This window comes from Carassius carassius, chromosome 17 (genome assembly GCF_963082965.1).
Source record: "Carassius carassius chromosome 17, fCarCar2.1, whole genome shotgun sequence".
Lineage (NCBI taxonomy): Eukaryota > Metazoa > Chordata > Actinopteri > Cypriniformes > Cyprinidae > Carassius > Carassius carassius.
Window position 1 is genome coordinate 8,553,609 of NC_081771.1, and position 17,554 is coordinate 8,571,162.

Here is a 17,554-nt window from a genome sequence, read left to right on the forward strand (position 1 = left end):
TGTTTTATTGTTTTATATATAGGTCTATATATTTTTTTCTTGATTTCCTACACTACAACAACTAATTCAACATGTTTCTTTATGTCTTTAAACTGATGGCATGAATTTATGATGAAATATGTTGTCATGAACTTATTTCATCAAAACACGTTTCCCTTGATAAATACCAAATGGTTAAAAAAAAAAACTAAATATGACTTTGCAATTTGATCTATTTGCTTTCAACTCTTCAATTTAGTTGGCTTGTTATACTCCACTTTTCAACACATTTCCTCAGTTAGACATATCAACACACAATTTATTTCAATAAATAAAAGCTACACAGAGTTAATGTAAATAGGCAGTATATTTTCCAGGAAGAAAAATCAGTAGCTTTTAAAATGGGAACGTAACAAGCATTTCAGTGAGAAGTGTATTTAAACCTTATCAAATTAATATTTTATGCTGTTAATACTGCCTTTAGCCTTTTCTTTATCCTTCTCATCTTGCAGCACTCATAAACAATTATATGCAATTCACTTGCCCTCTTGTAAACGTCTTTTCTTTAGAATATTTTATAAAGATAAAGCAACAAACAAAGGCTGAAATCAATGTTTTAAAAGCGATATTAAGCAAAATATGTAACTGGAATAAACATCGATTACAAACACTCTCTCTTACAAGACAAACAACCATAAAAGCGAAGGAGTAATCAATCAGTCCTTCACTTTTTGAAAATAAATCGTCTGTTTGCCATGATTGATTACCATGATGCACTGCAGAAACATTTTGCAAAGTGATGTGGTCCTTTGAGCATGACAGTAAAGTTCGCATGTAAAATGATAAAGAACAGTGATAAAAACATAACCATGTATGTGCCAAAAATTAAAAGTGCTTGGATTTCTCAAAACATGCAAAAGTACTCTCTTTTGACAAGTCAAGTTCATTAAAAAAAGCAACTGGCCATGTTTCTCATTAAAACTTCATGTGTCATCAACATCTTGTTTTCATCTGTGTGTTGTTAACCTCCTCATTTCAAACCCATATGCAAAATGTTTTGTGTAGTGAGCGACAACTGCTTCCTCATAACCCATAAAATGATATAACCTGCTGTCACCTTCAATGCAATGTATGTCACACTTGATTTAAATGAAAATTGTATAACTTTTCACTGCTTTTTTCATGAAGGGCAGACTAGAGTAGTTTCATTTTTGCATAAACTATCCCTTTAAGATTGACTTGTTTTTGCATGTTTACATTATATTAGGGCTATTTACACTTGGACACTCTAAGACACACTTAAGAGTGACAGAAATCCGATCTGGCGGTTTGAGACTCGGCCAAGTGTAAATCCATCTGGCTCTTCGGGGCCACATATGCAAACTTTGCTCATCCTAAACATATCTACATCAGCGTATGGAGGTTTTGTGAGCCCCAAACAGAATGCAGCACATTATGGTTGTTATTTTTGTACCACAATCGTCAAAGCTTATTCAGCCACGTCCTGTTTTTATGAGCCACATCAAATGCAACCAATTTAGGTGCCCAGCACCAAGACACATTTATGTGGCCAAAGTGAATGCGCATGCACAATGAGATAGCAATTCAAACGATGTGTGACTAAATATAAACAGACCCATAAACACAGTCTGGAGTCGAATGATGTTCATTCTGTAATGTCTTGAAACACAATACATAGATTACTGCTGTTTAAGGTCCTCAGAGATAGGAAAATGAATTAGAGTAATAAAAATGACATTCAGAATAATTCCCAACCGAAAACAGAGCTGAAGCAAACTGATGGTGACAGTCTTGTGTGGGTTCATATTTTAGCTTTCCTGTCTGGCTTTCAAAAATGTGAAAAACTGGCTTTGAGGTGCATCTGGTTTATGTGACAGAGGTCTGGGTGATACTCCGCTGGCTGCTGGTACTTTTGATGACGTAGGTGGAGGAGTTGCTCTTACGGGAATCTTGCTCCGGATCACAGCGGCACTGAGAGGATTTCAGATAGAGCGTGGAGCAGCACAGTAGGTTCTGCTTCAGGTCATGAAAGAGATGCCCAGCAAAAAACATGTAGATCCAGGGGTTACAGCAGCTGTTCAGACTGGCCAGCAACATGGAAATGATGAAGGGCATCGCTGTGGAGGATAAGAAGACAGCTTTAAATATACAAAGAAAAGATCAGAAGGTTGTACTTCAGCTGTGTGGTCTTGTTTGAACCTGTTTGATTCAACATTCTGCATCATCAGTGCTTATAAAATCTTGTGTCTAATGATAAATAATGGCACATTTCACCTTTAAAAGCCAAAACAATTTTCATTCCACTTAAATTCCTAGTGAATTTCACAAACAATTACAAACAGCAGGCAACACGCTAAATTAAATGTGAAATTCTACAGTAGTAAAATTGGTTAATACTTTAATTAAAGCCTTAATGTATAATGCATTAAAAAGTGTTAATAAAGGGTAAAATGCATTTTAAATATTCGTAATGTGTGTTGTAATACATTATTTTATAATATAGGTGTATTACAAGGCAAAATTAATGCATTAGAACTACTTTTATAATGCATTATACATAAAGGCTTTAAGTAATATGTTATCGAAAATTGAAATGGTATTTTATTTTAAAACATACTCCAATAGTATTTTGTTTTATTTACTTATTTCTTTTTACAATAAAACATTTTTACAATGCCTGAATATGGTTAAGCTATATTAAAATTATTTTCTTCATTTGTATTTTACACAATCGATATTACAGTGCACCTCAAATATGAATAAACAACTGGGAAGATTAAAACATATTACTAGGCAGACATTGCACACTACTTCAACAGTCATTTGTAAATCAACCAATTTATTTTGGCTATATTATGTTGATAAGGGTCTGTGCCACTGTGCTGTTTATCATTAGAAGCCTAGAAACGGGGGAAAAAAGAGGAAAAGCTTCTTTTAGCACAGTGTCCCAAGCTTTGACATTCTTTATCACTCTCTACAATCTATGCATACACAATGTGGCATTAAAAATAAATTGGTATGAGAAGCAATTATTTATTATAAAAACAGTTCTGGTGGGCCGTGGTGTAAACAGTAGAATCTGTCACTGAGCTTCTTCAAGATCTTTTACAAACAAGACAAATTAAGAGAGAATAAACAACATGTTGTTTGCTAGCTCATAACAATGCTGAAAGATCTGTTAAGCCAGAAAGCAGGAGACGATTGACTGAGGTAAACTCGTTTTGCTTCTATTGTGATTGGGAATTATGGGAAAGAGGGGTTTTCAGGCATGAATAGAAAAGAAAATCCCCTTTAACCCTTTTTGTTTTATATAAAATGGTGGCAGCAACAGGACACACCACTGTTCAAAAGTGTAGGATTATAAGATTTTATATATATATATATATATATATATATATATATGTTTATTTTTTTCAACAAGGACACATTAAATTGATAAAAAATGTCTCAAGTATGCCTTGTAATGAAGCTAAGACAAAAATCTATGTTCAGAGATTTACACTTGAGAAAAAATATACAAAACCTGCAACTCAAAACAACGTGGGTAGTCCTTAAATACTATTGTAAGTGTGCAAAGAGGAAATGAGAACCATGTGATAGTAATCACAAGTCTCATTAGTATTCTGGTGGTGAGCCGACTGTGTACTGCGATTAAACGTGACATGCCTATTGCGGTCTAACATATATGGGCTATTCAATTCATGTTTATTATTTATATTTCTGGAAGCTTTCACTGTGACAAAAGGATGATGCATGAGGGTAAGAAAAGAAGAATCTGTTACAAGAACCAGGAGCCCATCTGAGCACCCAAAGCACCCCCCCCACCCTCCAAAAAAATCTGAATGTACACTGCAGTGCATTTAAGACCTTATTGTGTCAGGAATAGACAAAATAACCAAATGGTTGGGCCATGTTGGAAAAAAAAAACTAGTGGAAAAAGCATCCAAAGGAAGGAATATCTTGGAAATCAATGCTGTGTTTTTTGTTTCCAACCATACAGTACACCAGAGACTCTACAGCAGAGCTAAAGGGAATTGGAGCAAACAGAAGAAGGTGAGAACACTTTAGAATATAGCTTATAAACTATTAAACCACACATTCATGTGCATTCATGTGCCAACCAACACAGGTATGAATATGGAGATTGTTGGGAATGAATTCAACAAACAAACAAACAAACCATACCCATCACAGTAGAAAATCTAACTTCGTAATTATAAATAATAGGCTTATACAATGATAAAAAAAAAAAGTTCAAGACCCAAACAAGTTGACGAGAACTTGTCCAGTGTATCTGTGTGCACTTGTGTGGTAATCCGGATGTAACTCTTCAGACATAAAGTTTCTGGGTTTGATCCTTTAGTCTCTCAGAGAAAAGGAAATTGAATTTAGAAATGAAGGAGTAAGCAACAAACCCAGATGGGGCTTTGGTCAAGTGTATTGCTTTTCTGTTTGCTACCTCCTGTTTGTGCTGAGCTCACAGACATCAGAGAAAACTGGGCAAGCACATTTCTGTACCATCGGCAGTTGGATCAATGAACAGAGAGAGAAGGAAATAGAATATTCTTTAATATGAAGCTCTGAAAAAGATAGGCTGCAAAAGATAAAAACAAGTGCTTTAGATATTCAGCACACTTCAAGTAAGATTTACAGAACATTTTAGATTGATGCAAAGCTTTTCAAAATTTTGATACTTGGTCTTAAAAGGTTTGGGGTCAGTATAAGAAGTTTCTTATGCTCACCAAGGCTGCATTTATTTGGACAAAATACGGTAAAAATAGTAATATTGTGAAATATTACCAACTGTTTTTTATTTATTTTTTTATTAATTATAAAATATTTATTTCTGTTCTGATGTAAAGCTGAATTTCCTGCAGCCATTACTCCAGTCTTCAGTGTCACATGATCTTGAGAAATCATTTTAATATATTGATTTGGTGCTCATAAAACATTTATCCACATTATTGTTGCATATGTAATGGTTTATTTTTTTGGGTAATCGTCTTTGGATAATCTTCTTTTAGGATTCTTTCCAATGTTTCATGGAAAGGATTAAATAATTTATATGAAATCTATATTTTTCTGATTCTTTGACTCTTTGTCTTTGTTATTTTTGATCTATTTATTGCATACTTGCTGAATAAAAGTATTAATTGATATTTAAAAATCACACTGAATCCAGACTTCAGAAAGGTGTTGTTTAATTAAATATAAATGTTCTTTCAACTCAAATCTTTATTTTGGCACCCTGCATGTCAGCGAGTTTCATTTGTCCAAATGTTTGTCTGATTTTTAGATTTCTGCAAAGATTTTTACTGTTCAGAAAAGTTGAAATGCTTAGTGGAAAGTGTTTTTACTCTTGTAATTCAAGTAAGTGTCATGGAGATGAGAACATAACTAGTAGCCAAACCTGCGATGGCATTGCCAAACCCAACATTAGTCTCAAAATAAAGCAACCATACATAAGTTCATCTGGAAGATGCTGTTTTCAGCTGTCATTTATTCTTATTAGTTCTGCAGCTAAGCTTTGAGCACATCAGATCATCAGTGTTTTAAAACCCATCCCTTGGTCTCAGCCAGAAGAAACTGCTCTTATTTCACACATTCAGGGAAAATGTCATTAGTAACTGCATTCCACTATGACTGTGTCAGCCACTGTTGATGCATAAATCTGTGCTGTATTGTCCGAATATTTAGAGTGTGTGAATGTCTGCTGAACTTGCAATGATGTGTGGATATTTTGTATGGTGGAGGTCATGATACGAGTGAGTATCTCACACTCTTTTTCCTCTGGGCCTGATAATATTTAATCTTTGTCTCTGAAGTGTGTGACATGTGACCTCACCATAATCTCTTTATTGCTGCAAGACAAACATGGTAAAACTCATGGCAAGAACATTGTTCACTGACATTTTCTTTCAAAAACAAGAAGAGCCATGCAGTAATAGTAATTGGTTTGGTAAGCTGATAAGATTTAGGGTTTCTAAATGTCTCTTGTCTACTGAAAACGTGGACTTTTGTGTGCATGTAAAAACAAAATGACGATTTGTATAACAATTTGTTGAGCACACTATTTCATCATATGTAATATATTATTGTCGTAGTTAATGATTTTATATATTCAAATGCACAGTTATTTATCATCAGTTCTCCCTGGGTTTGTTTGGGTTGGTGATTTCTCATACTGCAGACGGTCAGGATTTAAGTGGCGCAGCTCTGCTGAACATTAATGTTTCCCCGAGGCTGGTCTTTATGGCTCTGCCGTTTTTGGCGGACTACATCTGTAGTGATTTAAAAGTAAGATGCCCATCACAGCAATTCTAGTTCTGTCCTGCTAGAGCCTTCTTATCTGAAGAATTACAGTGAATCAAAGCTAGCTTCTTTTCTCGAGTCTTTCAAAGAACACAATGTCACGGTCAGAAACCATCTCGCATGATTCCGAAAACTCTTTAGGCTACCTTGGTCAAATTTTATCGGTGTATGACCAAGCTGATAATTGTATTTTCAAATGCATAGCCTATACTGCGAATAGCTTTCCATTTTCAGGTATGTTGAATAGCTGAAAATACATCATTCTAGAAAAAAGTGAAACGGGGAGCATTGTGACATCCGTTTAGCTAGTACAGGGCTGAAATCACTATCAGCCCTAGAACCTTATGTTTTTTAAATACACAGGCTTCAGGTTTCATGTTGAGGTATGACTGATGTAATTTGTCTTTAGAACGAAATAAACTCGTTTTAAGTGAAGTTACATATCTTATTTCGCTCATTAATTGAAAGCCTCCACCCCTGAGGGAACTTATTACAACCAGCCTTTTGGGTTGGCCTACAAACTGACATCATAACTGACCCTATTGTATAGGATATCTAGATTTTATTTAGACAGGTACTTTAATATACAGTAAATTTCCAAATAAGGCTATTATTTCAAGTTGTTTCCATAACTGTTTTTCATTTATTGACTGATATTTAGCAATATCCTGGACCCTTCCCGTCCTATTTACACAAACATTGCCAGCATGAATTTATTCAAATTAAGAAGTTTTAAATGTTGATATTAATGTTTTCTTTTTCTATTGAAAAGTTGCATTATAAAACATTATCACTGGTTGACTATGTGTTTTGAAATGTCTATTTCATTAAATGTTTGTGTCCGCTACAACTTTAAAGGTATGCCTATTTTTGTTATTTATTTATTAATTGAAAACATTGGCTGGTTGACTTTTCCATTTGTTGACATAACATGGTTAGAATCAGATGATAAATATAATACATTAAGTTAGGTGTCCACTTCAGAGATAATCACTATATTTGTAATGAAACCATCATATATCATATAAATATGATATGATATAATAAATGTATTGTTAATTGTTACTACTGTATTTTAAACTATTAAGGGTGGTGATCTCTTTTAATGCTTTCCTAATCTTTACATTCGTTTCTTTAATTTCTAGTATGAACATTTTAAAGAATCAAATTTTATTGAACAAATAACTTATTTAATTAAATTTATATTATTTCTCAAACTTTGCTAAAGTGTTTGTATTAACGTAGATATTAAAAACATAATTTTAACTCAAGTATTTGTATAAATACTTTGTTCCTTTAGCACAGTGTGTGGTGTAAAAGGCCGACCTGGTCACCTCAAAGGTATAAGATTTTAAACAAAACAAATCACTTTTATGGTTTAATTTGCACAAAATTTGTTTCTCCATCAATATTTTATATGTATATGTGTGTGTGTGTGTGTGTGTGTGTGTGTAAAAAAAATACATATAAAAATTCAAATACATTCTTAAAATAATATAGCAAATAAATCCAGGAGCAATCTAATCTAAAATCCCCAGACTAACCAATTATTAATCTAGCTTGCCTAATGGATGCAACAAGCAACATTGGTTTAAAGTTAACAGTCAGCCCCGTGTTCAAAATCTATTTTGCATTGCACGTGCGTAAACGTTAATCAAACCGTTAAAGAAACTCACCTTCCCTTGGTGCTTCAGGATCCCATGCTGACCACATCTGTACGGAGAAAAACGGAGTCCAGCACACTATATAAGCCAGAACGATAACAAAAGTCATTTTAACGGTGGTGATTTTAGCCTTGGAGATGAGTTTGACGCTGCTGACCCGCGCGAGCGCGCTGCTTTTCGATGCCTTGGGCGTGAGAGTGATACACTGTTGCCTCTTCGTCTTCCTTTTAAAGTTTTGCCATATTTTAAAACTTATCAATCCGTAACAGACACTCAGAATGGCCACTGGTATGATGTATATTGTCAGACTAATCCACGTGATGTAAGCTTTCGCTCCCCACGGCTGCACGAAATCTCCCCAGCAATCATAAACTCCTGAACCCACCTCCCGTAAGGAGAATATATAAACCTGTGGGATGCTGAGAAGTAAGCTTAGTGCCCAAGAACAAATCACGTAACAGCGGTCCTTTCTCTTGTGTAAAGAGCGAAGAGGCTGGCAGATTGCCATACATCTGTCTATGGACATCAGCACCAGCATGTACGTGGAGGCGAACATCCCAACGGTCTGAAGATATTTCACCAACCTGCACAAGATGTCTGGTCCATAAAAGCGAAACGTGATGTCCCAGATGAGTTGAGGAAGTACCTGGAAGACAGCCACGACCAGATCTGCAATGCTGAGGTGCTTCATGAAGTAATACATGCGAGACTGACTGTGCTTGGCCGTGCGAACTGCAACAAGGACGCAAAGGTTACCAGCGAGTGCCAAGAAGAGCACCAAGGCCAATACAGTAACTTCCACTTTTGCCACCTCCTCATTCCGCTTCAGCGGGTTCACCGTCTGGTTCACGCCGTAAGTTTCATTGTTGACGCTGGAGTTTCTAGACTCATTGAAGGACCACACATCTTGATCCTTGAAGATGTCCTCCATGGTGCCAAAAGCGCGCTCCTACTTCTCCACAAATGTAAAAGAACTGATTAATTTCCCTCGCACATAATCACCCTGTACTTAGTAATTTAACAGGTGGCACGACAGGGATCTCCAGGAACAGGGAAAGAAAGTCCTTTGTTGCTTGGTGATGATCCCTCAGCTCTGTTCAACCATCACTGTGAACTATAAACACAATAAGCATATATAGATTTTTTTATAAAAAATATTATTATTATTTTTTACAAATGGAGATTAATCAAGCTTTTTATGAATTATGAATTAAATGGATGCATTAAAGATGCAGTTATCAGAACACTCATATTTTTCAGTATTGCAAATCTATATTTTATATAGAAAATTTATTTTTTTATGTCCAGGTACTTACAGTTGTTATCCATTTCATCAGGTTGTCCAGCTGCTGATAGAGTAGGTGTAAAGGAGAGTCCTAGAGGGGGAGAACCTCCTTTGCGCTCACTCGGCTCACACTGAATGGCGCGCATCACGATATCGCCACTTATACATCTTCTCAATGGTTCTCCTTACCCGACCTTACCCACGACTTCCACTAGGGGTCCTTGTGCTCTGTTGCAAATCAGTAAGTTCCTCTGATATATTCTGAATGACTTCATATGTTTTCTGTGTGCTTTCCTTTTTTATCAAGGGGTGATTTATGACAAAAAAAGGCTATTTTTCAAGCAGTCAAATTTTATTAATAATGGGAATATAGAACAGAAATCAGGTGGGAAAATTTTTTATTTTTTTATATAAGAAAATAGACAATATTCCTGAAATACTAATAATATTGCGAGTAGAATTCTTTCTCAAATACATAGTCATAGACACAAAAATATTTGACTAATGCATGCAAAATATCAGCAGACACTGTTATCAGTGAATCACATTGATCTTTGGTAGCATTTGAGAGGTTGCAGCTCACATTTTGAATATCCACCTCAAGATGACTTATTAGTATGCCCTAATAGTCCTTATCACACTCCATCAATTGAATGCCCAAGTCCTGATCTGCGTCAGCGTCTCTCGGTGGACGCACATGCTGCATACCAGGGTCAGGAGAAATTCTCAAAGTCAAAGTTTTTTTTTTTTTTTTTTTTTTTTTTTTTCTTTTTGTTCAGCTGACTTATTTGTTTTTAATGTATAACTGGTATGTCAATATGTCCTCAGGCTCCCTATTATAAGCTTGGATAGCTTCTTTGGGAGACCTGATTCACACATGAATATATGTGCTATCTGAATTATGCCATTTGTTCTGATATTATGTGTGGGTGAACTAATAAATAAATACAATAAATAAATAAATAAATAAAACACGCTTCTAAAATAATGTCAGCCGAGGAAAGATGTGAAAAATTAGCTATGGAAATTCTATAAATAATGTTTGACGATAACATGTTCTGATAATTTAAAATGGAATGCAATCCATTGGAGAATTTAGTTTTTACATTTTAATGTATTTTATATTGATTTTTTTTGTGTGTGTGTTTGTGTGTGTGTGTGTGTGTGTGTTTGTGTTTTACATGCAGATCACATTGTCCTTGAAATATGTTAATCTGCCTGTGATGGTCACACTGGAGAGGATTAGAATACATGAACTTGAATGAACTATGATAATTCAAAGTTAAGTAGAAAATGGATTTCATAGATCACAAAGAACATGATAACAAAAAAATCCATACAATAATATTACCAAATCATCATTAAACACTTAAAAAAAGGGACTTTTTATAGTGATTCTATAGAATCTGAATGAACCTTTTTTTATATTATATTAATTCTGTCCTCATTTACTCACTCTCAAGGTCCATGTTCCAAACATGTAAGAGTTTCTTTCTTCTTTTGAACATTTAACCAGATATTTTGAAGAATGTGTGTAACCAAACAGTTGCTGTTCCCCAATATTGGTATGATGGCGGAAAAAATGCTATGGAAGTCAATGGGAACCAGTAATCTTTTTGGTTACCCACATTCTTCAATATGTTTTCTTTTATGTTTAACTGAAGAAAGAAATTTATAAAGGTTTGGAACAACTTGAAGGTAAATGATGACAGAATTTTTGTTGTTGAACTATAACTGTAAAGGTTCTTCATGGAAATCAATAAATAGCCTTTATTTTACAATGTGCAATCCATCGACTGCGCAAAAACAGTGGATTGTCCTTAATGTGCCAAACTGGTCAGATTCAAGAGGAATACATCTCTCCATGTTACTACAACCTCAATGTTTTCCAGCCCCACTGGTGAACTGGTATCTCACCATCACTCATTTGGTTGGATAGCACAGAACCTCAGATACCCCAGGGGGCCTTTGCATGAAAATGGTTTGTTCATCTAACTTACCTTTTAAACCATGTGCTAGCATGGAAAATATACCTAAATTGAAGACATTGAAATGAAGTAAATGGAGTTCTATTTCATGGCATGTCTAAGTTCATTTGCATTAAATCACTTTGCCTTATTATGTTCCAAACAACTTCTGCCTACAGTACCCTTGGAGAAAATATGCATAAAATCAGTTCAGTTGCCTCATATAGCAAGCAGGTTTAAAGAATCCACAGTGTCTTGCAGTGTCACAGTGCTGCAAGAAATCTTGCTGAGACCACAAAGAGCTGTAAATTACAGCTGTCAGTGGCATCTCTAGTTAAACCTCAAGATGCTTTCTGCTGCACATTGGCAAAGCCAGGTAGCCTCTGAATGGGGTTCACACATTAACTTCAATTTTAAGACAAATTTACCCAAACAGCTCCACTGGATTGACATGCACAGATTACCAAACCTGACAAATTCTTCTAACGAGTCCAGATCTAGCTCATTGCGAATAAAAGCTAAGCATACAGTATGTGCAAGCCAGCTTCCTGGCATGCAGTAAGGCTTATAATTGGCATAATAACACCATCACTACCACAGCAGCATCCTAAAATCTCATTTGGCCAACAAAGAGGGACTCAGAATATGACCGCAGTAACCTTGGATGATCACTGTTCTGAGCTTCAAAAACAGTCTGGTTACTTCTACAGAAAATAGCAGGACCTGGCTGACCCTATAGGAGATGTATTCTTCTTACTGCGCTGTTTATTTACAGCAAAGCTCACTCATTATTCTCAGCGGTAACAGTGACGTAAGGGAACAGGTCTGGATTTCTTCTAGAAACTTTAAACATCTTGTTTAGTGTTAACTCAAATAACATCGAGTTACACAGGAGAAGGGAAAAAGTCTAATTCTTGCTCGTCAGAGATGTTCTAAATGGCTATAAAGTTGTGAAAAACCGTACTAGGCTACTAAAAAACCAACATGTCGCCTCCTATCAGCTTTATGATTTGTATCAGCCCTTTATCATTGAACAGTAAGCCTGGTTTTCATTATCATCCCTGGCACAACTCCACCACAATTTGATTTTCAAATGTCATTCTCTTTAGCAAGTGTAAATGGTTAAAACAAAAACGATGCTAAGAAAGTATCTGGAAATGGCCAACTATCCCATAATAGATAAATAAATGGGGAAATTAATAACATTTAAATAAATGAAGTTGCATGTGCCAGTGGGTTTGTTTGTTTGTTTGAAAAATCTGTGGTTTGTGATGTACAAAATACAAACCAGATGAAATACCAAATGAGAAAGAGATATTCTTTAACTGAATATACATAATACAGCTTTGATAAGGATGTCTGTGATGAACTCACATGGTGACACTAGAAGATATTGCTATAATAATTTAATGCACTGATTTGTCACAATCATTTAATTCCACAGAGTGATTATGAACTAATATTAAAAACTTTGTGGTCATTGTTTTTGATACTCCCCAAGACTGCATTTATTTAATCAGAAATACAGCAGAAACTGTAATATTGTAATTGTCATTTTCAGCAGCCGTCCTATATGAAAGAAAGAGTGAGCTTTGAAGGTCTAATGGGGTTTTGGTAAACAACCACTTAATGACACAGACGTCAAAGAAAGGTAAATATTGTTTTACAAAAGATTGGTACAAAGTCAACCTTGCAAAGCCACTAGAAACCAAGTTACAGCTGATGAGTGGTTGGCCTTTCACTGATCATTGCTAGTCAATAGCCATGTATGAGTGTGTCTGTTTTATATCAACATAATCATAATAATATACAGAGCATGAATCAAGGGCTACTAAGTCTATCATTCACAGACACATTTTTTTAAACATCTATTGCATATTAGAGCAGATGAACCTTCAATATGGGTACATTTTTTATCTGATAATAAAGTGAATACACAGTACGAAATTAAATAAAGTCAGTGAAGGGTAGTCTGACTTTGTATTTACCTTCAAAGACAGATGTGGACACGGTGAGAGAGAGAGAAAGATAGAGGACAGAGACACAAAACAGGATAGAGAAAAACAAATGCTATCAAAATGCTGCAGTGTACAGTAAAAATGCAGAACTGTCCTTGTTATCAAAGCTAAAGATGAAGGCTACAGATGGGATAATGGAAAAAGAAGTGCTTCAAATTGCCTTTGTGTTGATTCTATATTTAGACTAGTGAATCAGAATAACAATAACAGAGTTTGTATAATTGTATTATAATAATGCTTTAAAGAGGGCAGTATGTACGTGTGAGTTTTTTAAGCGTCACTATAATATGCTTGGAAAAAGCAGATGAGCAATGTGCTTGTGGAATCATAGCCATAGAAGAAACTTTTCCATTTCCACTTGGCCAGAAAGATTTCTATTTGGCAGATGCTTTTGACCAATGCAGATCCAGATTTGAATGGTAAATGATTCACACATATTGTATGATATTTTGTAGTGTTGACAGAAATGAAGAAAGAAAAGAGCAAGTCATGCTCTTTTTGGTGATCACTGATGATAGATATGGCTGATCTATGCACTTAATATATGCCATTTTCTCCACGCTAAAGATGATTCAGATGGTATTTGACAAACTCGCTCATTATAGAATGAAAATGTATTTATTTATTTATTTTTTTATTTTTTTAACATGTGATGAGATGTTTACTTGAGGAATAGCTGACTAAAATGATCTCTAAGACTTCCAAGAAAGACAAAAAGAAGATTAGTTTAGAACACATAAAATACTGCTTAATATTACAATTAAGCAGTAAAGCAACAATGTTGTTTATTAAATTATTCTTAAATAAAGAGCAACAAAGTAAAATCGAAATAATAATAATGTATTGTTTGTGTTTATTATAACACATTATAAAATTACATTCAATTGTGTATATTTATTATAATAATATTTTTAATAATGAACTTGAATCCTGTGTTTAATTAATCTAACCTTGCTCTGTTATAATGTATTTTATGCCTAATGATTGTCTACCCTTAAAGTACTTTTAAGGATTCAAATAATTTAAGAAGAAACTTGACGTTGTGTAGGGCTAAAACAGAATAATTTTATTTGTGCTGCTATTAATTGTATTCTATCCTATAGGGCATCTTTGATAAACGACACATGCACTTGTAAATGCTAATGAAAACAGTCATAAGTTGACCTAAATCTTGGCATGCGTGAAGTGATGCATTCTGGGGGTTCTGGCAGAACTGTTGTACACTTCAAGGGTGACAGAGAAAACAAGTTCATTCTTTATTAACATAGACAAGCATGACAAGATATCCCTGGATCAAATATTTAGATTCAAGACAGGCCCCAAACATCAAAATGAAATGCATTTGGAGGCCAATGTTGAGATTCCTTTCAAATCAGTAATAAATGAAATGAACACAGGGTATAGTTCAAGCTCTGCTAAGTATTTCTAAACCGTGGTGCTTCAGAGCTGTATATGGAGTGAGATAGCATCACTTTCCAGTACCCCACCTCTCTCAAGGGTTATTTTTCTTTTTGTTCTGACAGCGCTGAGATAAGATGAAAACATGAAGGTGGTTCATAAATATAAGATGTGAAGCCTTATTCTCAAATGAAATTGGATATGGTCATATTTTGGGATTTCTACAAGAAAAAGCATGAAGTAAATGAAGACAGTTCACCCAGAGAGATCTTCAGATCAATCCAGACTCTCTGAAAATGGGATTTCGAAATTGAGTTCCGTTGAAAAGTAAAATACCTCTGCATCACGTTTCATTATAGAAACAAAATAAAAAACCCAAGCAAAGAGAGCATAGATTATTTTCATACACATTCTTTATAGGTCTTTAATTTGTTATATAAAAAGGGATGTTTCAACAACAATGAATTAAATTATGGGGAAAAGAAACAAGATTAGGGATGGTGTACACCCACAAAAAAAAGTTAATATACTTAAATAGTGTGTGTTGAAGTGTACATTGGACGCGTGGGAATTAACATACAAACCTCATTCAAAGAAGAGCAAATCCCAGCCTATGACATCTCATTTACACCTCAGAAACAAATTTAATCTTCTTATTGAACAAAATTGGCTTATTAGCCTGTCAGAGAAAAGCGAGAGAGACTGAGAAAGAGACCTCAGATCTAAATTGATACAGAGGAACCACTTTAATTTATAACAACGCAATTCTGTGTTTCTTAGGAAGTATATTTCCTTTGAGGGCTGTACATATATATATTTTTATTTTTAATATGAGTCAATTTAATGTTTGATTTTAGTGCAAAAGCAAATAGTGAGGGACATTTTACAGAAGATTTAGAATAATCTTGATCTGAAATGCTTTCAGTAGATTATTCCAGTCAAACCCGTGCAAATGTATTAAAGGAGTAGTCTTTTAATTTATCTTGTGACAAAGAGAAAAGCTGCATGTTTGTAACATACAATACCAGACCATAATCTCCAGTGAAATCCCCTTTTGTATGAAAACGCACCAACACATTTTTGGACGGTTTGTAAATTGTGCTTGACTTATATTGCAGATTTTTCTCCCCCATTCAGGCGAGATTACTTTTACTGGAGAGAGCAATGTGGATAGAGACAACTTTTGGGTGAAATGTTCCTTTAAACTGAACAACTGCAAATTGTGATCTTATAGTATATACATTACTTTATAGAGTTCTTGCCTTTTGCTTATTTTCAAGCAACTTATATGCATGAACATACAACATATATGACCAATAAGAAATATGCCACAATGTACAACATGATATCAAACCCCTTGGGGGCATTTATGAGTGAATAAACATGATATATTTCTCAGCATCTTTTGCGCTCTTTTTTTTCCATTCTTTCGATGCTCTCAGCCTCACTGAATATCTCTCCATTTTCAGGTCCTGATAGCTGCAGTATTATGGCCAGTCAGTGTGCTCAGGGCCAGATAGCAGCAAATCTGTTAGAAGTGTCCTGAGGATCACCCAGAAATAGAAAGAGCCATTTGTGCATCAGACTAGCATGCAACGTAATCTGGGTTGGCGAATCAGTCTGAATTGAATCAGCTCAGATCACTTACTCACTCACTGAACCGCAGGATATCATAACCTGAAATGAGCTGAGGACCATTATGTGTTCATTTTGATGCATACAAAAGCAAATTTGCATGATTAGGGCAACAGTTTTGTTACTATAAATGGTATTTTAATTTTAACACCATGTATAAAAGCATTAAAGGAATCGATGAAACATGAACATTTGCTGAAAATGTATCTATTGTGATTTATTTGTATAAATTTTTTTAGCTGTTTGGACTATCATTATGACAGCACCCATTAACTGCAAAGGAACTCATGTACATCTTGGATGGCCTGAGGGTGGTTAAATTTTAAACAAATGTTAATTATTGGATGAACTATTTCTTGAAATTATTTTTTAGCATGCCTAAATAGCAGGCTTCAAAATCTAAATCCTGTAGGAAACACTACGATATTGTATGTACACCCAATTAAACACGAGAAACGTGTTCTTTGCTCGTCTGACCTCCTCATCAGCCCTATTTTATGTATGCTCAGCAACATGATGAAATGTGTGTGTGGCATTCAGACAAGAGGATTGACACGTTCACATTTGGTATGCACCCGCTGACACATGCTACTGCATAGCTGAGAGAGTCAACAAACACGCATGATAGAAAGAGAGAGAGAGAGATTGAGAGACAGCAGCCACAAGTGAAAGAGTATGAAACAAATAAACCTAAGAAGGTGGTGACCTTTTGGGAGAGACCATGTTTGGCTATCGTAGCATTGAAATCAGCATTGCCATAATGAGAGTGTGGAAAAGTGAAGGGCAGTTCTTAAAATTCACCTCCATTCACCACTGAATCTCTTGAGCTCTCCCATCCTTGCTAGAAATTTCTATATAGACCAGACAAAAAATATTCACTGGAGTGTGCAAGCAATGATGGTAATAGACACCAAGAGAAAAGGAAACGGGACTTCAAAAAAATTCTCAATTCAGGTTGAACAGTAATTAATCCCAGAGAGTATAGGGGGAAAAGCCTATTGGAAATATAAACCATTCAAACCTACTGCACTGTGTCCCACAGCATGAGCACTTGACTGATTAAACGATGCAGAGGCATGAAGGGAAAGTGTGTTTGGATTGGCTTTTTCAATTGTTCTATTTTCAAGTTTGTTGTAAATTCAAAAACCTTCTGGCACTCAGTGCTTGGAGACAAATCAGTGGCAGCACTGCTCCCCCTTGTTTATAACACTATAGAATGCCGATTTCTGACTAATAAACATTTCTTATTATTATCAATGTTGAAACCTGAGATAT

At 35.0% G+C, this 17,554-nt stretch overlaps 1 protein-coding gene and 1 long non-coding RNA gene across 2 annotated transcripts; one reads left to right on the forward strand and one right to left on the reverse strand.

Moving 5' to 3' along the window:
• Window positions 1-302: 302 nt before the first annotated feature.
• Window positions 303-9,398, reverse strand: LOC132160936 (isotocin receptor). Its single transcript, XM_059570688.1, has 3 exons — window positions 9,293-9,398; window positions 7,989-9,090; window positions 303-2,117 (listed from the first exon to the last, which is right to left on the reverse strand). Exons 2-3 carry the CDS (start codon window positions 8,905-8,907, stop codon window positions 1,867-1,869), a joined length of 1,170 nt encoding a protein of 389 aa, XP_059426671.1. The 5' UTR covers window positions 8,908-9,090; window positions 9,293-9,398; the 3' UTR covers window positions 303-1,866.
• On the forward strand, window positions 3,549-16,450 carry LOC132160937 (uncharacterized). Its single transcript, XR_009438086.1, has 4 exons — window positions 3,549-3,759; window positions 4,001-4,053; window positions 9,314-9,502; window positions 16,114-16,450. It is a non-coding gene; the product is annotated as an uncharacterized LOC132160937 (long non-coding RNA).
• Window positions 16,451-17,554: the final 1,104 nt, after the last annotated feature.